Here is a 22,166-nt window from a genome sequence, read left to right as displayed (position 1 = left end):
GTCAGGGGTGACTCCGAGGCAGGGGGCAGGAGCAGTCATGGCTGCAGACTGCGGCAGAGCGGTGGGGGGAGGGGCACTCCTGCTCCAGAGGTGCCCTGCTTATAACGGCACCCCGAGCCTTTGCCCTGTTCGCCCATATCAAACGCCAGTCCTGTCTCAGCAGGGCTGTCCCTAGCCATTTGGATGCCCTATGCAGCCCTCCCATGGGGGGGGGGGGGGGGGCCGGGTGGGGCCCCCGGCCCCCCCCCCCCCCCCCCAGGGTCTGGGAGGCAGGAACTGTGGGGAGCCACTTTTGGGGGCCCCACAGGCCCAGAGAGGCACAGGGTATTAGCGGAGGGCCAGGAGCATCCCGCTCCACTTCCCTCGCCCCGGCCCCAGCCGTGTCGCTCGGGGGAGGGGGCTTGGGGGAAAGGATCCCCTCCCCCACACTCACTGGCAGCGGCGGGAAGCGGAGCAGCCCGGCCCCAGCCTGCTCTACTCCGCCAGCTCCCAGCCACAGCGCTCCGCTTCCCGCCGCCAGTGAGAGCCGGGGGCGGTCCTTTCCCCAACCCAAGCAACATGGCTGGGGCAAGGGAAGTGGACCGGGCTGGGGCCATGTCTCTCCGCTTCCCGCCGCCGGTGAGTGCGGGGGGCCGATCCTTTCCCCGCACTCACTGGTCCCAGGAAGCAGAGTGTCGCGGCTGGGAGCTGGTGGAGTAGGGCGGGCTGGGGCCAGGTTGCTCCGTTTCCCGCCGCTGCTGGTGAGTGCGGGGTCACTGGGGGTAGAGGTGGAATGGGGGCAGGCCGGGGGCGGAGCAGGGGGAAGGGTAAGAGGCAGGGCGGGGGGAGTTGTCCGGCCCCCCCGAGACGGCCCTGCCCCTTGCAGGGGGGGGGGGGGGGCAGCCGAGGGATAGGGCTGGTCGCCAAGGCTGATGCTGCCACGTATGCATCACACAGCTGCCTAGGGCACCATGAGATTTGGTACAATGTAGTGTCCCAAATTTCATGGTGCCCTACGCAGCTGCGGTTGCTGCGTATGCCTAAGGACGGCCTTGTGTCTCAGTCAGATGGCATGTGACCAGGATTTGTCGCTGAATTTGGTCTGCTGGTTGGATCATTCGCTTCCCAGGCCTGGGCTGGGTGCTGACAAGGAATGCAAAGTGAATGCTGATCCATTGCTGCATTGTAGCTGTGATTTTGATTTTGATTTCCAAAGTGTAGTACATTGCACTTATCTTTATTTAATGTCATCTTATTGATTTCAGGCCAATTCTCCAATTTGTCAAGGTCATTTTGAATTATAGCCCTGTCTTTCAAATCCACCCTGGCTATTCCTTATAACCCTATACTCCTCCTGGGACTTACAAATTCATTGCTTAACAATTTGTTACAGTATCTTTTCAGGAATTGAAGTCAGGCTGAGTAGTATATAATTCCTTGAGTCTTCTTTGTTCCACTTTTTAAAGACAGGAACTGTTTGCCCTTCTCCAGTCTTCTTAACCATCCTCCATAAGTTTTCTAATTGCTTACAGTTCCGAGATTGCTTCAGCTCATTCCTTAAATACCCAAAGTGAATTTCAGCAGGCCCTTCCAACTTGAATACATCTACCTTATCTAAATATTCTTTAACCTGCTCTTTCCCTATTTTGGCTTGTGTTCTTGCCCCCTTGTTGTTAATATTAATTGTGTTGAGTGTCTGGTCACCATTAACCTTTTTTAGAGATGACAGATGCAAAATAGACATTAAATATCTCAGCCTTCTTTATGTCATCAGTTATTAGCGCTCCTTCCCTGCTAAGCAGAAAACCTATACTTCCCTTCATCTTCCTCTTGTTTCTAATATAAATCATTTTTCCTGTGATTTTAAACATATGAATAAATAAAAAAACAGCTACTTACCATCTTGTTACTGTTGTTCTTCAAGATGTGTTGCTCATGTCCATTCCAATAGGTGTGTGCGCATGTGCCGCATGCACAATCGTCAGAAGATTTTACCCTAGGTTTTATCCCTGGAGTGGCACCTTCATGGCAGTGTATATAGGCCCCTGCCAATCCACCACCTGCTCAGTTCCTTCTTCTCCGACAGAGAGGAGACAGGCAGGATTTGGAATGGACATGAGCAACTTATTTTGAAGAACAACAATTATGAGATGGTAAGTAACCATTATTTCTTCTTCAGGTACTTGCTCATGTCCATTCCAATAGGTGACTCCCAAGCCGTTTCAACGGAGGAGGGATCGGAGTTCACTGAGTTGCTGACTGAAGTACTGCCCTGCCGAAGGCCGCATCGTCTCTCGCCTGTTGAGTGATGGCATAGTGTGACATGAAGATGTGGATGGAAGACCATGTTGCTGCCTTGCATATGTCCTGAATAGGGACTTGTGTGAGGAATGCTGCAGAAGAAGCCTGCGCTATTGTGGAGAGCGCCATCAATGCTGGGGTTGGAATCTTAGGCAGGTCGTAGCATGTTCTGATGCAGGACGTGATCCACGCCGAAATGCACTGAGATGAGATGGGAAGCCCTTTTATCCTTTCGGCGATTGCAATAAAGAGTTGTGGTGACTTACAAAACGGCTTTGTGCATTCAGTGTAGAAGGCTAGGGCATGCCTGACATCCAGAGAATGGAGTACTCGCTCTCTGTTGCTGGCATGAGGTTTAGGAAAGAATACTGGTAGAAATATGTCCTAGTTTACATGAAAGTGTGAGACTACCTTGGGTAGGAATGCTGGGTGAGGGCATAGTTGCACCTTGTATTTATAAAAACCCTTGGGGAGGGAGCTTGGAAGTCAGCACTCTGAGTTCAGAGACTCTTCTGTCTGAACCCTAAAGCTATGGCCACCAGAAAAGCCACCTTCCAGGACAGGTAGGATAGAGGGTAGGTTGCTAAGGCTCAAAGGGGGGCCCCATAAGTCTGGAGAGAACTAGGTTGAGATCCCACTGGGGAATGGGCTGCCACAGCTGCGGATAAAGCCTGTCCAAGCCCTTGAAAAACTGACCAACCATGGGGTTTCCAAAGACTGACCTACCTGCTACACCTGAGTGGAAGGCCAAGATGGCAGCCAGGTGCACCTTAATAGATGATATCTCCAACCTCTGTTGCTTCAGATACAGAAGGTAGTCTAGCAGAAGGAGAATAGAGGCTTTCTGCGGGGAGGTACCTTTCTGTAGGGACCAAATGGAGAAACGCTTCCACTTCACCAGGTACGTTGTACAAGTGGAGAGCTTCCTGCTCCCCAATAGGACTTTCCTAACAGGGTCTGAATACTGTAGTTCAAGCGTTAAACGTTAAAGCGAATACTGTAGTTCAAGCGGGTTCAGCCATGGAGTTTCCACGTCATGAGGTGGAGGGACTCCAGGTTGGGGTGCTGTAGTTGACCGTGGTCCTGCGTGATGAGGTCCGCGAGCATAGGAAGGGCTATTGGCCTAGCCACTGATAGGTTCAGCAACAAGGTGAACCAGAGCTGGCAGTGCCACGCTGGTGCTATGAGGATCACCAAAGCCCTGAGCAGCTGGACCTTGAGGAGGATCTTGTGTATGAGAGGGAAGGGCGGGAATGCATATAGCAAGTGACCCATCCACGGGAGGTGAAAAGCGTCTGCTATGGAGACGTGGCTGTGGTTCTGAAAGGAGCAGAACAGCTGACACTTTCTGTTGCTCTGCGTCGCAAACAGGTCCATGTGGGGATAGCCCCACCTCTGGAGGATGGAAAGGGTAATGTCCGCTCTGAGTGAGCACTCGTGAGTGTTGAACAAGCAGCTGAGGTGGTCCACTAGTTCGTTTTGTGCTCCCGGCAGATATGAGGCCTGCAGCTGGATGGAGTGTGCGATGCAGAAGTCCCACAGTCGGAGAGCTTCCTAGCACAGAGGAGAAGAGCGAGCACCACTCTGTTTGTTCATATAGAACATCGCTGTGGTGTTGTCCGTCATCACTGAGACACATTTGCCCTGAAGATGGGCCTGGAACGTCTGGAAAGCCAGGCAAACAGCTCTCAGCTTTCTGACATTGATATGCAGCGATAGTTCTGGTTGTGACCACAGGCCTTGAGTTCTGATACTGCCCAGGTGCGCTCCCCAGCCCATCTCTGATGTGTCCATGACCAGCGACAGTGAGGGCTGAGGTTTGGCAAAGGGCACTCCCACACAGACCATCTGAGGTTGTAGCCACCAGCTGAGGGACTCAAGAATCGGGGGCAGGAGGGTAACCAATCTGTCCTGAGGGCCCTAGCTGGGTCTGTATACCTTCGCCAACCAAGCCTGGAGGGGGTGAAGGCGCAATCTGGTTCCTGAACTCCGGAGAAAGACTGTGGAGGACCCCTCCTGTTGTTTCTGCCCCCCGTCGATTATAGTCCTGCCTAAGGGGCCCTGAATAGAAGCATGAGGGGGGATGGGGCTTGAAGGGCTTTTTCTGGGGTGCTGGCATGTGAATTCCCAGAGGCTTGAGGGTTGCTTGTGAGTCCTTCACACTGTGCAGTCTTGAGTCCATCTTGTCAGCGAACAGCCCTGCATCGTCAAATGGAAGCTCCCGTATTGTATTCTGGACCTCCGCTGGGAGTCCCGAGACGTGTAGCCATGAGCTACATCTCATTGTAATGGCCGTAGCCATAGTCTGGGACTATATAGGAGAAGGAGAAAGGGTGCAAGATGTTATCCATTATGCATGTGGCATTCTGCCATCAGGAGTGTCTACTGAAAAGTGGATCCCAACTATCTAGACTGGACAAGCACTGAAAGGATTGACCATTACGAGAGAAATACCTTATTACATTGGACATGAATTTAATAAGCAGGCTCTAGATTGTATTTTATATTTTTTATTTTATTTGTAGCTTGGTGTTTCCAATCATTTTACTTACATCTATTTTGGATAATTTTCTTAAACTGAATTAAATAAACTTATATTTAGCTTTACTATAGACACGTCCAAGTGCCTTGCACTAAAGAGAGTGTTGAACTGAAGAGAGAGTGGTGAGCTGGGACACACAGAGACAGCAGATCGGTGTACATTGTGGGTGCCAGGAGGAAAAGGGATTGGGCACTGAAGTGTAACAAGGTGGGATGTGCTAATTGCTATCCTGCAGAGGAAAAGAGCAGGGTTCATACACAGAGCCCAGGGAGTGGAGTGCTTATGCTGCCATCTCCCCATTGAGATAGCAGAGTTGGGAGGATTTTCCCCTGTTGAGCTCAGACAAGGCTCTCTCACAGTGTAACTGGGTGGTAGTGATTCATCCTGTACATTTCAGTTAACCCCTGAAGTGTCACAGTGCCCAAAAGCCTGCTAATGTTTTTTTCTAAATATATTTTCCCACTGTGAATGTGTCATTTACAAGAATATCTCTCACTCAGATGAAAACAATCAAATCTCCTAGACCAGCAGATATTCAACAGCGACGTGGGGGGAGGGGGAAGAGCGAGTGGGAACACGTTATTCATATATTCAGAAGTGACAGGACAAACTGTCAAGACAATGGAACACCAGGCAAGCACTTTTGATTTGGATTATTTTATTTTTATTTTTCAGATTAGTCCGCTCTGATTAAACTTTAGAAATGGCGACGGTAAAACACAGAATGCAGTGAAAGGAAGATGGTGTGTCAGGAAATCTGATTGGTCCGATTTTGCTGCAGAGTTCTAATTCCTGAAACAAAGGTGCATTAAAACAAAAACAAAAAAAGTAGCAACAGCTAGTGTGAAGAAAGGTCACCAAAGATTGTTACGCTGGTAGAAATTGATCCTCCTTTTGTGCGTGTATATATATTTACTCCTAGAAATCTTCCACGGCACTTTATCAATCGATTTGAGCACAGGGTATGTGCAGTTAAGACAAGTCCTTCGCTAAAGCTAGAGCGGGTCATAATCTCAAATAGCAACACGAATAAGATAGGCCTCATTTTTAAAAAGTGTATTTTACAGAATATAGCTAATTGTTCTACTAGAGGAAGCACGAAAATATGCTGGGAATTTCAAGTCACCACCTTGTAAAATTGTGTTCTTAGATGATCAACCGGAAATGGGGGAGGGGTATGGTGGGGGTAACAGAAAATGCATCTTGAAATCCGTTCTTGTTATGAGTCATATATTTAACGCAATCTCCAAGACTAAGGGGATATGTGAGTTTCCATTGAAATTATAACGCTGGACTTGATATTGATTTTCGAATCCTAAATGGGGCATTGTTTTCTCTGAAATCTATTTTTGAGTTTATTGCATGCCTTGGGAAATCTCAACCCAGTTGCGTACAGAATGGAAGCGCGGGAGGGAATTGCGCCAAAAATTACCATCTTTACCTCGGGTCAGACTTCGGGGATACGGGTAGCGTCATGAAGCGCGACCATGATTATTTTGTATTTTCACGTCTGGTGGTCGTAGGTAAAGAGTTTGGGAAAAGACCCGGCAAAGCACCACAGCAGAGTGCAGACTGAGTGATAACATCCTGGCTCACCTTGGGGGCATGAAGCGTATCTCGTGACTGATCTAGGAAGAGATCCGTGATGGTTTTCTTGGACCTACACTGAAGCTGAACTCGCCCAGCAAAAGACTGATAGACATGGATTTGGGCTGTGCTCTGACAGGGCAGGAACGGAGGACATTTCATACGGATTCGGTGGTTAAATCCACATTACGAATAACATATTTGCAACACAAATGCTCTTTCCGGAATCACTCAAACATCCACCAGAAGAGCCGATTCTCTATTTTTAACCTATAATATTTTGCAAAAGCCACAGAGTATACTGAAATTTAGAGGGAATCGCCCAAAATAAAAAAGCTGCCAATAACTAAAATATTAGGCAAAAGATTTAGATTTTATTTTTGTCTCATTCACACAGCATGATTTCAGATAAAAAAAATAAGCCATGTTTTTGTTTGGTTTTAATAGAATATGAAATACCCGTTACATTTTACAATTCATATACTTTTCATGAGGATAGGGCCAGTGATGTATTTCTTATAAAATATACACATATGGTCTTAAAAACAAAGTGTAGCAACTTTTTGTAAGTGCTAAATTCGAAAGAGATAAAAAGCTGGAAAAGACTGTAATCTCACATCATTAATTATATTCTGTAGATATAGAACTGGTCAGGTAGAAAACCAGTAACCAAAAAGTATTAACATTTTTAAGGTGGGTTCTAAGACATAACAGTAATTTTTGCTCTGGGTGAAAAATATTTTCTTCATTGCGGGTCAGCGTGCGTATGGGAAACGGATAAAGTGAAAAATTCACGCTTTGAAAATTAATCATGATTTCAAGAGGGGATCTGAAGAGGGATAGATACTGCAAGCAGCAAGTCATTAGTACCGTCATTTTGTGCTAACTCTTGGCTTTGTGGGGCTGAACTAGCTAACTGAAATGTGGAAAGTAAAAAAAAAATGCTGTGGGTTTGTTTTTATGATTATTACACTTACCAACAGAGTTCTTCCACTGAAAATGTGAGTGGCCAAAGTAACCTGCAAGTTTTAACTGATTGTTCCTTATATCATGTAAAAAAGTGTTAAGTCTTTCTGGTGCAACTTAAACCAAATTAAACATGAATAAAAAAAAGTCGTTTAGTACTAGGCACTTCTTTCAGTAAACGAAACATGCGTCTACTTCTTCGTAGACCGCAATCTTTTTGGTACTCTTATTTTGTATAATCCATTCAAATATTAAAGCAGAAATACAGCTCCTTTCAGTGTAAACGTGGTGGCTCTTAAAAGAGCCTTTGGGTTTTTTAGTTGGTTGCATGAACGCCCTCTATTAGGAATGTTAAGCTCTCTCTCCGCGGATACGCCGGGCTAACTGGATGTCCTTGGGCATGATGGTGACTCTCTTGGCGTGAATAGCACACAGGTTGGTGTCCTCAAAAAGCCCAACCAAGTAAGCCTCACTAGCCTCCTGTAGAGCCATAACGGCCGAGCTCTGGAAGCGCAAATCGGTCTTGAAGTCCTGGGCGATTTCACGGACCAGGCGCTGGAAGGGCAACTTGCGGATGAGCAGCTCAGTAGATTTCTGGTAACGGCGAATCTCCCGCAGAGCCACGGTGCCGGGCCGGTAGCGATGAGGTTTTTTCACTCCTCCCGTCGCAGGAGCACTTTTACGGGCAGCTTTAGTAGCCAGCTGTTTACGGGGAGCTTTACCCCCAGTAGATTTGCGAGCTGTTTGCTTTGTCCTCGCCATTCTCACTAACTACGAAAACCTGCTTTCAGACAAAGGCAAACAAGACGCGCTGTAGCAAACCCCGGAATATATAACCAAAGTCTCCCCCCTGATTGGCTGGCGGAAAAAGGCAAACTGCATTGGACAATTTTAAATATTTGAAAAGCCCGCGCTCTGCTGGGAGGGAAAGAATTGACCCTTCCCGCCTTCTTTCTGTCCTCTGGTAATGCCTATACCGCCTCCGGCGCCCGCGCCCTCCATCATCTGATTCCACAGAACACGCGCTCCCTCTAGCCCACATAGCCTCGATTACGTCCTCATAGTAATTTAATAAAATCCTATTTTAATGCCTGCTGATTTTTCTTTAAATCCCTCGCCCACCGCTTGAAAGCGACAGATGTGATATGTGATTCTGAATACCTCCATCCTCCTTACAACATTCCCACCTCACCAGACTGCGACAGCGAAGGAAAATTATACCGCATATGCCGAGTTTGGTGGGGAATTCGATACCATTTTATATTGCACTTTGGGGTTATCTAAAGGGTGACAACCTACAATCCCTTCCTCCCAACACCCACAAAATAAGCGACTTTTTTTAATTAAGGATTTAATAGAAATAATTGAAATCTTTAATATATAGTAATAGTTACTGTCCTGTTAGTGTTTTACTTTCCAGAAAACCAAGATGTATGCATCTCAACAAGGGATTGGCTAAGTAAAAACCTAGCAAGGTGCTTGAATACTAAGCATGCAAACTGGCACATTCATGTTTTATTCGAATGCCTCCAAGCACATATGTAAGAGTTGAGGCGAGAACCTTTGATCGAACGATAAAGCTTTTAGACATCGCAAAGCATTGAGATTTAAATGTTTAGTGTACATTTCCTAGGAACAGTTAAGATATAATCTAGATTTTTAAAACATGTATTTTCTGTGAGGTAACATTTTTAGAACAATCACACTTACCCCAGTCAGGGAAAACAAAGCAGTGTTTTGAGCTCTGTTATTGAAAATGTGGGTGGCTCTTAAAAGAGCCTTTGGGTTTTATGTTCTTTGATAGAATCTACTTAGAGCTGGTGTACTTGGTAACAGCCTTAGTGCCCTCAGACACCGCGTGTTTGGCTAACTCGCCCGGCAGCAGCAGTCTTACAGCGGTCTGAATCTCCCGGGAAGTGATAGTCGAGCGCTTGTTGTAATGCGCCAGACGAGACGCCTCCCCTGCGATACGCTCGAAGATGTCGTTCACAAACGAGTTCATGATGCCCATGGCCTTAGAAGAAATACCAGTGTCTGGGTGAACTTGCTTCAGCACTTTATACACGTAAATAGAGTAACTTTCCTTCCTAGTCTTTCTACGCTTCTTGTCACCCTTCTTCTGAGTCTTAGTGACAGCTTTCTTAGACCCTTTCTTAGGCGCTGGAGCGGATTTCGCTGGCTCAGGCATATTGAGATTTGTTGCTTTCTCTAAAAGACAGAAACAACGTAAATATAATGGCGGCCACCCCTCTTATTTATAGGGACCTTATGCAAATGAGACGCTTGTAATCTTTCATTTTTTATTGGGCCTTAGCTAAAAGTTACGTCACACACGATAAACCCTACATCCAATTGGTCAAAATAAAATCCTCATCACCATTGGTTGGAAATACAATGAAAAATTTCAACCAATCATGAATCAGTGTCTGTACCACAAGGAAGGGATAAAAAGGCAGGATTCGGGCGGGGCGCTATTAATTCCAGGTTTTGTCTTTTAAAAAGTGTTTTGATTTTGTGAAGTAGCGAGTCAATGTCGGGCCGAGGAAAGCAGGGCGGTAAAGTGAGGGCGAAGGCCAAGTCTCGCTCCTCGCGGGCTGGGCTACAGTTCCCTGTAGGTCGTGTGCACCGTCTTCTCCGCAAAGGTAACTATGCTGAGCGGGTGGGTGCTGGCGCCCCGGTCTATATGGCCGCGGTATTGGAGTATCTGACCGCTGAAATTCTGGAGTTGGCTGGCAACGCTGCGCGAGACAACAAGAAAACCAGAATCATACCCCGTCACCTGCAGCTCGCCATCCGTAACGACGAGGAGCTCAACAAACTGTTGGGGAAAGTCACCATTGCTCAAGGGGGTGTTTTGCCCAATATCCAGGCTGTGCTGCTGCCCAAGAAAACTGAGAGCCATAAGGCGAAGAGCAAGTAAAAGTGACCATATACTAAATCAACCCAAAGGCTCTTTTCAGAGCCACCCACAGTAACAGAAAAAGAGTTGAGTTCCTAATACACTAATCTATCACATGCTTTTAAAAAAAACCTGAGTGTTGTAAACTCTGGTTTACTTTTCATTAAGTGAAAATTTTTGTAGACCGATTAGGGCTAAAGCTTAAATTACCGCCTCTTTAGTTTATTAAAAACTTAATACTTCTGTTCATTCTACCGTGTTCCTATTCTGAATAAACTGGGGTCAACGTGATTCGGATTTATGTATTTTCATGAGTACTACATTTCCGCCTATAATCTAACTAAAAAGCGAGAATTAAATTTAGAAAAATTGCTGTAATTTTTAAACACACCAGAATATTTAATTTGTACGGGTAAATGGAGTGGATTCACTTAATTCAAACAAACCCAAGGGTGGAAGGGAAAGAGGCGCGTCATGGACCAATCGTTGTAAAACGCGGTTTTTTCAAATTATCCAATTGCTCAAAAGCGCGGACTTTTCAAATTTTCCCCGATCCCCGCAAAACAACTATTCACACTGCTTAACCGGTGATATACTCCCAACAGCTAGGCAAAATAGACCGAGAGACGGGCGTTCTAAATTGCTAGCGGGACGAGCTCTAACAGCAAAGTTTAAATAATGGCTAGAATCCCTGTTAGCATGGATTAAAAAAAAAAAAAAAAAAAAAAGAACCTCACCCACCCATTAGATTTTTCTAAATTGTTTTCGGCTCGGAGGTATTACAGTGGTTTCTTACACTATATAGAGTTTTTGGAATGTTGTAAAGGTAAAAAAAAACCAGGCCCTCTACCAAAGCAACCTTTGATGCATAGGTACACTAGGTGTTTCAGCTCCTTGGGGAAGGGGTGGGTGGCTCTTAAAAGAGCCGTTGGGTTTGTTTGCACGAGATTCGAATTTTCTCTTCAAACAGCTTCACTTCTTCTTGGGCGCTGCCTTCTTAGCCTTTCCTGCTTTAGGTTTGGTTGGCTTAGGCTTGGCAGCCTTGGGCTTCACCGCCTTGGCCTTAGCCGGGCTCTTAGCTGCCTTTTTGGGCTTGGCGGGCTTGGCCTTTTTCGGGCTCTTGGCCGCTTTCTTAGCCGCGGAAGCCGCTGGTTTCTTGGCTTTCTTCGGGCTCTTTTTCACCGCCGCAGCTTTCTTAGGCTTCTTAGCGGCGCTGGCGGGTTTCTTGGCAGCTGGTTTCTTAGGCTTTGCCGCTGCCTTTTTCTTGGGTGCCTTTTCCTTGATTTCGCCAGGCTTCTTGTTGAGTTTGAAGGAACCAGAGGCACCAGTACCTTTAGTCTGCACCAAAATGCCTTTGCTCACCAGACTCTTCAGCCCCAGCTTAATACGGCTATTGTTCTTTTCTACATCGTACCCGCCAGCTGCCAAAGCTTTCTTAAGAGCAGCCAAAGAGAGCCCTTTGCGCTCCTTAGAGGCTGATACTGCCTTAGTGATCAGCTCGGTTACGCTGGGGCCCGAAGGCTTCCGGAGTTTCGAACCCCCGGCTGCCTTCTTTGCCTTTTTAGCTGGAGCCTTAGAGGCTGGAGCAGGGGCAGCTGCTGCTGCAACTACAGGCGCAGTTTCAGACATGATCACAGACACGTAACAAAATCGGGAAAAAAAAAACATAAACTGAAGTGAACTAGGCTGATGCCTGTTATTTATAGGGAGGGGTCACTGTCTGATTGGTGCGTTAAAGAGCCCGCCCAGCTGCAAACCAGAAAGGGCTCGTCTCTCCTCTCTCATTTTGTGTTTCTTCGGAGTCAATAAAGTGTATTTTTTGCACAATATTTGCCACCAAATTATCCCTTTTCTCAGCCAAATGAATTTGAAACAGGGTATTTTCATCCATTAGTGTTTCCTTCAGAAAATAATGAAATTGCATTAAAGAAAAGATTATAAATTCTGAGTACTGAAGCTGGATGGACCTCGAGAGAGAGAACATTTTGTTTTTCTTTGTAAATTAAAAATGTCCCTTTGTCAAAAAGATCAGAGAAATAATGTAATGCTATTCCTTTGACGGTCTTCTTCTAATTAGGAAAGAAAGCGAGTGATTTGTATCAATGAGTTCATTATAAACCTATTTCAAACAGAAAGAGGTAGCACACCCTCCCACAGAATAAACTGGAGGTCGGTTGAACAATGCGTATACTTCGAAACTTAAAGAATTATTATTATTGTCGTTTTTATCATTTAAATTATGATTTCGTGACAACACCGGAGCTGCACTTTTAAATAATAAAAGGTAACCGTAACCTGATTAGCACGAGCACGAGCTGACATGAAATGCCAGGGTTGAAACGACGTTACAACCTAATTAGCCTCAGTGACTTAATTCAGAATTCATGAGAAACAACACTTGTATGAATTCTATTTAAAACCTTGATTGGAAATTTAATTTCTCTCTCTTTCGACATAATTTAAGGAGCACTTCGTTTTTTCGGTTTGATTGTGGGGGGGGGGGGATTGGTTCGTTATTTTTTGTGTTGGTTTGTTTGTTTTTCCTCGACCTTGTTAATAGTGGATGGTTCTTAAGATTTCTTGGTGATTTCAAAGGTATTGGGCTGATCTGAGACAGCGCTGAGTTTGAACTCTTAATTCTGATTGGGCAGTTTGAAAAGCCCGCGCTTTGAAATGGAGGGTCTAGAATTCCGGATTTGGGTCATATGGTCAGACTTTTCCCCCACCGACAGAAGTACTGCCAGTACCCCCTTTGAGATCTGTAAATCTACATACATCTCTGATTTTCACACTCAGTTCTTCACTGAGTTCACCATCACTTGGTGAATCTTCTCTTACTAACGGATTAAATGTACTTAACATATTTTCAGAGCCACTCATCTGTTTTTAATTAAATGTATTCAACATATTTTCTTTTTTCCCCCAAATAATAAATGGAATACTTATAGACAAAAACCTGATTTTATCCAGCACAATTTACATTACAGTTTTCAGATTAGATCATTCAGTAACAATAATACTTGTTTCCAGTGAGCTAAACACTATATACAAAAAAAGGTTCCTTTTCTTTCAGAATGACTTTTAACAGTCGACAGGTTCCCTTTGTCTTTAACCGGGAGGATCATTTTTATAGTTGATTTTCCATTAATTTCTTTATATTGATTCCAATGGTCAGATTAACCAGCACTGAATAATGAATCCTTTCAGTACTAAGCAGAAATAAGTGACTGGAATGTTTTACAGCCACTATTCAAATTGATCATTTATTTTCATAATGATTAGTTGCTTGCTCATTCTTTTGATTAAAATGACGTTTTCATCTGGTTTGTCAGTAAGAGAAAATGTACTGACTACTGAACAGGCCTTTTTATATTTATACCTTTTATTTACAATAATAAATCTGTGTTATTTCATAGACTCATAGGTTCTAAGACCTGAAGGGAACATTGTGGTCATCTAATTCACTTCCTGTAGAACACAGGCCATTGAACTTCCCCAAAATAATCCCTAGAACATATGTTGGGGGGGGGGGGGGGGGGAATACAATCTTGATTTTAAATTGGTCACTGATGGAGAATCCACCATTACTCTTGCTAAATTGTTCTAATGATTAATTACGCTCATGGTTTAAAATGTAACCCTTATTTCCAGACTGAATTTATCTAGCTTCAACTTCCAGTCACTGGATTGTGTTACACCCTTCTCTGATAGACTAAAAAGCCCATTATTAAATATTTTTCCCATGTAGGTACTTATAGACCATAATCAAGCCACCCCTTAACTTCCTCTTTGTTAAACTAAATAGATTGAGCTTCTTGAATCTCTCACTCACTCCCTGGCATATTTTCTAAACTTTAAATGTTAAAACATGCCTAACTTAACTATAATGCAAAATAAAAATGTAACTACAGACAGTTTACATTTGTGGTATTGGTAAGATTAGAATTTTTACCCATTTTCTTTAAAACATTTTGACTTTTAAATTCAGATATACAACTTTTGGTTAAAATGAATCTCTCTGGATAGCCTTTCCATAATTATTAAATAGAACTAGATTTTATATCTGAGCATTTATGTATAACTATAACTAAACTATATATATATATATATATATATATATATATATAGGCCCTACAACACAAAAGAGCCTTTGTGTTTGTAAATGTGGTTACCAAAATGATTTTAACCTTCAAATCCATACAGTGTGTGTCCCTGGCGCTTTAAGGCAGCCATAGACCACGTGCACGGCCGTCACCGTTTTTTTGCTTGGCACACTGAATATAGGCGACTGACTGCATCCTGAATGTCAAGTATCAGGGGGTAGCCGTGTTAGTCTGTATCTACAAAAACAACAAGGAGTCTGGTGGCACCTTAAAGACTAACAGATATATTTGGGCATAAGCTTTCGTGAGTAAAAACCTCACTTCTTCGGATGCATAGAGTGAAAGTTACAGATGCAGGCATTATATACTGACACATGGAGAGCAGGGAGTTACCACACTCTATGCATCCGAAGAAGTGAGGTTTTTACTCACGAAAGCTTATGCCCAAATATATCTGTTAGTCTTTAAGGTGCCACCAGACTCCTTGTTTTTGCATCCTGAATGAAAACCTTGAGCACCGCAGGGGTCTCTTCATAGATCATTCGCGTAGCTGCTCTCAGCACCTTTCTGAGGCATTTAGCAGCTCCTTTCCCTACTCCCGAACTACCCCACCACGACCAAACTGTGAATCAAAATACAAAGTCAGTTTTGTACAAATTATAACTATCAAAATACACAGGAAAACTCTTAATGCGTATAGGCCTGCAATGCCTCTCTTTATATTCCTGGAATTCAGACCTCATAAAAACTAAAGGAAACAGGCAGGTTATTGGCACTGTTCCCTTTGCTTCTCCCCCACCCTCCAACATTCCGTTGTCTCTGGGTCAGTTTAGACTCCGCCAACGTGCAATAAACTCGCAGTTCACATTTCTAGAATAGTTTCAGAGAAAATAATGTCCAATTTAGGATATTGAAACCTATGATTATTATAATTATAACTGCAATGGAAACCCATTACCGACAATACTGGATGTCTCGGTAGCTACATTAACACAAGAACTGATTTCAAACAGTTTGTGTTATTGTTGTTTCTCTCTCGTTTTCTGGTGGACTGATGAAGCTGTTTACAAGCCGACCAACTGAAAGCGAACACTTTCTCGCCCCTTCTCTCTAAAACAGTTTGTTGACCCTGCTGACGTTTCCACATAGTTTAAATGGACCAATACAGGGTACAGCGCGAAGGCAGCATTTCTCCTGAAGCGAATATTGCTTGTGATCTGATTTACATAATTGTAGCAGCCATATGAATTGGAGTCTGCAGCAAATTCCGACCAATCAGCTTCTGCCACATAATATTCTACCCCTGTTTTCTCGCCAGCGTTCGCCGCCATTTTCTAAAGCTGCAACATGGAGAATTAATGTAATACACATGTATTTAAAAGACCAGGAGCATTCACGTGTTCCAGGAGGCTATATTGTTTTCATCCGCTCAAAAATAGTCAGATTCTGAATGCCTGGTATTTTTTCTGTATTAACAATACATTTTCAGTGCTGATTTTAAGTGGTTGCAGAGTGACTGCCTGCTAAAAAAACAAGGGCTTTGTTTCTCCTCTCCTTTCCTCCCGCCCCCTGCCTGGCCTCCATATACAAGCGAAACAACTATCCCTGCTGTAGCTGATGTGGGAAAGGGTGAGACGATCCGTTGATTACATTAAAATCCGGAAAAAAACAGCATGAAATTATCAGTCAGAATGCTGACCGTGACTTTGAAGAGCAACATGTATGTCCTATCATATCAAAATCAGATGATTCTACGTTTTTTGTTTGTTTTTGTCTCAATTCTGTTTCAATTCCACCCTGCCAGTTACCAGGACAAAAAGAATGGAAAGCCACAGGACACGCATTTCCAGTTAATTGTCCCTAAATAATGTTTTATATATGGATTTTTGTTTTATTGCAGCTGATCAGTTGTTTTGAGTCAAATAAAGGTGTTTGCTTGCAGTACTGTATTTCTCTCTTTGCATTATCATTGTTCCATAATTTCTCTCACCCAAAAGCATATCAATTCATAATATTACATTCAAGATGATAAAAAGAAAGTCTTTGCATGAATCAAACCAACATCAGAAACACCTACAGTATTTCAAAGCTCAGTTTCATTCATCTCTTATATCACTGGACCTAGCAAGATTGGTGTGAAATTATCTCTGATTAGGTTTGCTTGCCTGGTGCTGACAGACTTCACAATATCCAGTGACATTTCTTGTCTATCCAGCTGTGTATATTTTGCAATGAGAATCCAAACACCACATCAATCCATAGTCTGTTAAACACCTCACCCCCTTGCTTTCACAATTGCTGGGTAAAACATTAAAGGGAAACCTCCCTGATGCCCTAATTTCTGAATTTCCATCATTGTAGTGTTCCAGAAACCCCACTTTACTTTAAGCTTCAGTGCATGCTCTGCCTTCCTGTGTCTTCTGAGTGTATAATTCAACTGCTGCTAGTCAGAGTCTGTGTAGTTAAGATATGGTTTCATGCCTTAGGGAAACAAGGGGTATGCAGTGTCTCAGAGAATCATGATTATGGGTACCTATTAATAATTCTGTGCCATTGAAAGTTCCTTCCTTCCTACACCTGAAAAGTCCTAAAGTTTATATACACTTTGCATGCCCCCAATACCCAGGAAACAGTCACTATGATCCACTCATGCTTGGTTCATTACTGAGTGTTAGTATTTTCTATTAATTAATTCAGCAGTTGGGAGGGTACAGAATGGACATACCTGTTCAACATATAGCTCCTACACAGTTCAAGAGACCCAACAATTCAAATCACTCACATGATCTTGAGCACATTTCACACCTTGATTATGAGCCCCTGCAACCACTGACATATTGCCTTCCAATACAAGTACATGTGCCCTGGACTAACTGACAAATTGCCCCCCAACTAATTGGGAACTATTCAGTGGTAGCCGTATTAGTCTGTATCAGCAAAAACAACGAGGAGTCCTTGTGGCACCTTAGAGACTAACAAATTTATGAAAGCTTATGCCCAAATAAATTTGTTAGTCTCTAAGGTGCCACAGGGACTCCTCATTATTTTTATTCAGGGTATGCAGCTTCCACAGGATAATCAGCAATGTCTTTTGCATAATTAGCAGAATTGTCATCTTGGTGATCTGAAGCCCTAGTGTCAAAGCCACCTCTCCAGAAAGGTAGAGAAAGGTTGTCTTCCCCATTCATCAGTTCTGCAAACCTTTTATTTTATTTAAGAACCAAAATTCCAAGTGTTCTAAATTCCACTTGCATGCTTAGGTTGTTTTGAAAATCACTGTGCCTCATGACAACCAGGGATAGAAATAATGGGGTAAATTAGGGGTTACTTCGAGGGGTGCTCTTCCTCATTTAAAAAAAAAAAAAAAAAAAGAGCTGCTAACATTTTCTAGTGGTTTTAACTTCCAGTGCAGAGAGGAACCACTGAGATGGATAGAACAGCTCACATATCTCAAAGCTACTGCTTCAGGCTTCATTCATAACCATGAGGTGCTCCCATTCCTCAGAGAAAAATCCCATTGAGATAAATGGATTTCTTCACATACCTCTGAATGTTCTATGATGCAGAATGGTTATAGAGCCCCTTCCCCAAGCATTACACCCAGATTTTAAGGTAGGGATTTTGGACCTCCAGCCTCCTCCCACATCCTGCTTCCAGTTAGTACATGCATTTCTCACCCCACCACCACCACCACCTTCCCTCCTACTCATGGCCCCTTGAAGCTTACTAGGGACATTGAGGGAACAGAAGAAGGTGCAACCTGGTAGCTGAGGAATGGAAAGTCATGCCCAGGTGTGCAACGGAGATCCCGGTAGTGTTTGTGTCACAAATTCAAAATCACTTGGCCCAGGGCTTTCTGAGATACAGCCCATTCCCCCCCCCCCTCCCCAAAATAGCTCATTATAAAAGTGCCCCAAAGTGCAGAACGAAGTCTGGGTCTCCTCTCCTTATTATTGGTTACCACCATCCCTCCTCTCCTTTACCTCTCCAACTCTGTAAGGGGAATGAGGGACCAGATGGAGGCCAAAACTGATAGGTGAATGGCAGTGAAGTATTCCCAAGCACAACCTCATTCTCCTCCTCCATCACAGGTGCCCCTCAGTCATGCACCCTCACTATCACCAATTCCCCAAAAGACACAAGGAAATTTACTACCCCAAAACATTGTTAATACAAAGTAAGATTGACCAGCAGTGTTTTATACCCTTCTAGAATGTCAAATGCACTGACACTTAAACCTCTGAAAACCAGTAAATAAAGATTTAACACAATGTAACATAAATGTAACACAAATTAAACATCTGAAAACCAGTCTATTCAGAATTAAGGGCCAAACAAGCCCCACCTTGTAACCTTGACTTTACCTTCTTGAAACTGGCAATAATCACTAGGAATCTTCTTCTTTCATATGGTAATTTGAAAAGCAACATGAAAGTTCAACATCCAAGTTTGTCATCCACTCTAAGGCGTCTGCCACTCTAAGGCGTCATTCCAGAGATGGAATGAATCAAGGTTGTTCCTCTGAAGAAGGATCTTAGAGGGCAGTGGTTCATTAGCAGTTCCATGGTTTGGATGTCTTCTTCACATTCACATATTGGTCTGTCTTTCAATTTCCATTTGTGTAGTAGGTAATAGCAACACCTCATAATAATGAACCCAGACCTACCTATCTAGGAAGATCTTCAACCCTTCCTCCCCTTGTCCTCTCCCTCTTTCGCCCCCGCCGCCCCCCAAGCCATCACCTTAAGTTCAGGAACCTCTTCTGTTTAATGGCCACTAGGACTGAATAGTAAGTATGGCCAGTCAGGGCTGCACCATAATGAAAAGATTTGAGGAATAACTAAGAAAATATGCATCCGAAGAAGTGGGCTGTAGTCCACGAAAGCTTATGCTCTAATAAATTTGTTAGTCTCTAAGGTGCCACAAGTACTCCTGTTCTTTTTGCGGATACAGACTAACACGGCTGCTACTCTGAAACCTAAGAAAATATTCTTTCCTTTGACCTGGTAGTAGCCAGTGGAATTAAAATGTCAGAGTGGCTCAGCAAGGGCTGGTCCACACTAAGAAGACTTGATTGACAAATGACTAACAGGTGCCATTTTTAGTGTTGTGTGGTGGTTGTTTGTCCCACAGATTTGTATTACATCCATTATCTCCATACACCAGGGATGGCTCCAGGCACCAGCGCACCAAGCGTGTGCCTGGGGCGGCAAGCCGCGGGGGCAGCCTGCCGGTCGCTGTGGGGGCGGCAGTCAGGGAGCCTTCGGCGGCATGCCTACGGGAGGTCCGCCGGTCCTGCGGTTTCGGCAGCAGGTATGCCGAAGCCGCGGGACCAGCGGACCTCCTGCAGGCATGCCGCCGAATCCACATTATCAGCGGACCTCCCGCAGGCGTGCCACCAAAAGCCTCCTGACTGCCGTGCTTGGGGTGGCAAAATACATAGTCGCCCCTGCCATACACTATAACTGTCTTTCATTGTGGTAAAGCTAGCTGTATTCAGTTCGGTGGGGATTAGTTACAGGATGTTACTACAGCTGCCACTGAGCTACAAAAAGAGGTGGATGTTTGTCTAGCGGGGATCCTTCCTCTTTGTACTGAGGCCGTTCTGTAGAGGAATCTAATGGTGTATTTTTGCTGTGGGGTTGTTGGCAGTCTGGTAATATTCATGACAGTCTGATACTGGGCTCAGTCAGATATATCTGGCAACTCTGGTTATGAAGAGAAGCTAAAGTGGTCATATAGGCCTTATCCTCAATGGTATTTAGGTTCCTAACTATTTAGGCTCCTGACTTCCATCAGAATCAATGGAAATGAAAGGTATTAGACCCCTGAGGATCTAGATCCTATAGAGAAGGGATAGGTAACTTGTGTTTGGCAAGTCCAATTTAAATATGGTGTTTGGCTTAGTGAAGAGAAGCTATAACATTTTTCCCCCCACAATACTCGTAGTCTGTCCTCAGTGGTAACAGGAAGGTTCAGTGCATGGCACAGGCACAGGCACATGATACTGAGACCACGGTGGGGAGTTGGGAATAGGCAGGCTTGATCCATGGCAGAGGCACACAGAGTTGGACAGGGTGAGGAGCTGAAAAATGTTCAGGGTCGGTGCATGCAGCAGGCACAAAATTCAGTCTGGTATCAGGCACTGGAATAGACTTGTTGGATGAGTGGAACAGAACAGTCACACAGCCCTGGACAGGTTGGGGAGTTGAGAACAGGCATGCTCATTACATGGCAGTCGCTACAAGCACTGACACTGGGGTAAAGAGAATGAGAATAGCCATTGAGATAAATGGAGCAGTTCATACCTCTCAAAGATATTGTTTCAGGCTCTGTTCTTCTCCCTGAGGAGTTTGTATTCATCTAAAAACATCCCCTTGAAATGAATGGGCCACTTCAAACGACAGCCAGCCTCCTAAACTGCAGATGGTTGTGTAAAGCCACAAGTACTCCTGTTCCCCTTCCCCAGACACTTAATCCACATGTAAGGATTCTGGGGCCATGTCTACACTATGAGAACTATAGTGGCAGAGCTAAAGTGCCATAGTTATGCTGACATAACCCCATAGTGTAAACACAGACTACAGTTATGGAAGAGGTTTTTCCATCAGTTTAGGAACTCTCCCAGGGGCAACCCCCCACAAAAAAAGTAATGGTAGGTAAAGCTGATGGAAGCATTCTTCTACAACCTAGCTACATCTAGACCAGGGGTTAAGTCAGTATAGCTAGAACACTGAGCAGTTTGGATTTTTCACAGCCCTGGGAGTTGTACCTACATTGACCTATATTTCAAGTGTAGACCATGCCTGAGTCTACACTCTCCTGCCTTCAGCTGTTACATGCACTTCTCAGAGGTCCACCACCCTCCCTCTTCCCATAGCCCCTCCAGGTTTATCAGGGGCATGGAGTGTCAAGGAGGGTGGAATTGGTGGCTGAGTTTGGGGGCGGGAGTGTAGGGGCTCAGAGCAACAAGCATGTGGAGGAGATGAGAGAAATGTGGAACAAAGGGAATAAAAGAGGGAATAAATTGGAGCAGTGGGGGGGAAGTACATGGATCGGAGACCAGGTAGATAAAAGTGGGAGAGGAGTGTTGCAGAAGGTGAGGGGGTTGCAAGAGTTCAGGGTAGGAGCACTGCCCCTTTCCCAATCTTTGCCCTTTAGATCTGTGGTCTGGCTGGCACAGCTTCTGAGCTCTGAGGGGCCAGCACCGCCCTACATGACAACTCTAAGGGTATGTCTACACTACGAAATTAGTTCGAATTTATAGAAGCCGGTTTTATTGAAATCGGTTGTATACAGCCGATTGTGTATGTCCACACAATAAAATGCTCTAGGTGCTCTAGTCGGCAGACCGCGTCCACAGTACGAGGCTAGCGTCGACTTCCGGAGCATTGCACTATGGGTAGCTATCCCACAGCTATCCCACAGTTCCCGCAGTCTCTGCCGCCCCTTGGAATTCTGGGTTGAGATCCCAATGCCCGGATGATGCAAAACAGTGTCGCGGGCGGTTCTGGGTACATGTCGTCAGGCCCCTCCCTCCCCCGTCACAGCAACGGCAGACAATAGATTCGCGCCTTTTTATCTGGGTTACCTGGGTTACCTGTGCAGACAACATGGAGCCCGCTCAGCACAGCTGAGCTCACCATCACCATATGTCCTCTGGGTGCCGGCAGACGTGGGACTGCATTGCTACACAGCAGCAGCTGCTAACTGCCTTTTGGCGGTAGACGGTGCAGTAGACTGGTAGCCTTCATCGGCGATCTGGGTGTTGGCAGCCGTGGGGCTTGCC

The 22,166-nt window shown here is 44.7% G+C and overlaps 4 protein-coding genes and 1 long non-coding RNA gene across 8 annotated transcripts; 2 read left to right on the top strand and 3 right to left on the bottom strand.

Annotated features, from left to right (window-relative positions):
- The first annotated feature begins 566 nt into the window (after positions 1–566).
- LOC117879297 lies at positions 567–6,475 on the top strand. 4 transcript variants are annotated; one of them, XR_004646225.1, is made up of 5 exons: positions 567–740; positions 2,159–3,181; positions 3,775–5,029; positions 5,498–5,625; positions 6,346–6,475. It is a non-coding gene; the product is annotated as an uncharacterized LOC117879297 (long non-coding RNA). The 4 variants fall into 4 exon arrangements; XR_004646231.1 differs by having other exon boundaries at positions 2,185–5,029; XR_004646232.1 differs by lacking the exon at positions 3,775–5,029.
- A 1,219-nt stretch (positions 6,476–7,694) lies between these two features.
- Positions 7,695–9,211, bottom strand: LOC117879185 (histone H3). The gene is made up of 2 exons (XM_034774199.1): positions 9,086–9,211; positions 7,695–8,156 (listed from the first exon to the last, which is right to left on the bottom strand). Exon 2 carries the CDS (start codon positions 8,135–8,137, stop codon positions 7,727–7,729), a length of 411 nt encoding a protein of 136 aa, XP_034630090.1. The 5' UTR covers positions 8,138–8,156; positions 9,086–9,211; the 3' UTR covers positions 7,695–7,726.
- Positions 9,153–9,586, bottom strand: LOC117879242 (histone H2B 8). The gene has a single exon (XM_034774289.1). It carries the CDS (start codon positions 9,561–9,563, stop codon positions 9,183–9,185), a length of 381 nt encoding a protein of 126 aa, XP_034630180.1. The 5' UTR covers positions 9,564–9,586; the 3' UTR covers positions 9,153–9,182.
- A 283-nt stretch (positions 9,587–9,869) lies between these two features.
- Positions 9,870–10,565, top strand: LOC117879213 (histone H2A.J). The gene has a single exon (XM_034774244.1). It carries the CDS (start codon positions 9,906–9,908, stop codon positions 10,293–10,295), a length of 390 nt encoding a protein of 129 aa, XP_034630135.1. The 5' UTR covers positions 9,870–9,905; the 3' UTR covers positions 10,296–10,565.
- A 643-nt stretch (positions 10,566–11,208) lies between these two features.
- On the bottom strand, positions 11,209–11,922 carry LOC117879156 (histone H1-like). The gene has a single exon (XM_034774148.1). It carries the CDS (start codon positions 11,901–11,903, stop codon positions 11,247–11,249), a length of 657 nt encoding a protein of 218 aa, XP_034630039.1. The 5' UTR covers positions 11,904–11,922; the 3' UTR covers positions 11,209–11,246.
- Between the last annotated feature and the right edge of the window lie 10,244 nt (positions 11,923–22,166).

Source organism: Trachemys scripta, chromosome 1 (assembly GCF_013100865.1).
Source record: "Trachemys scripta elegans isolate TJP31775 chromosome 1, CAS_Tse_1.0, whole genome shotgun sequence".
In the NCBI taxonomy this organism is placed as follows: domain Eukaryota; kingdom Metazoa; phylum Chordata; order Testudines; family Emydidae; genus Trachemys; species Trachemys scripta.
The sequence above is the reverse complement of the archived record's forward strand: the minus strand, read 5'-3'. Positions and strand labels throughout refer to the sequence as shown.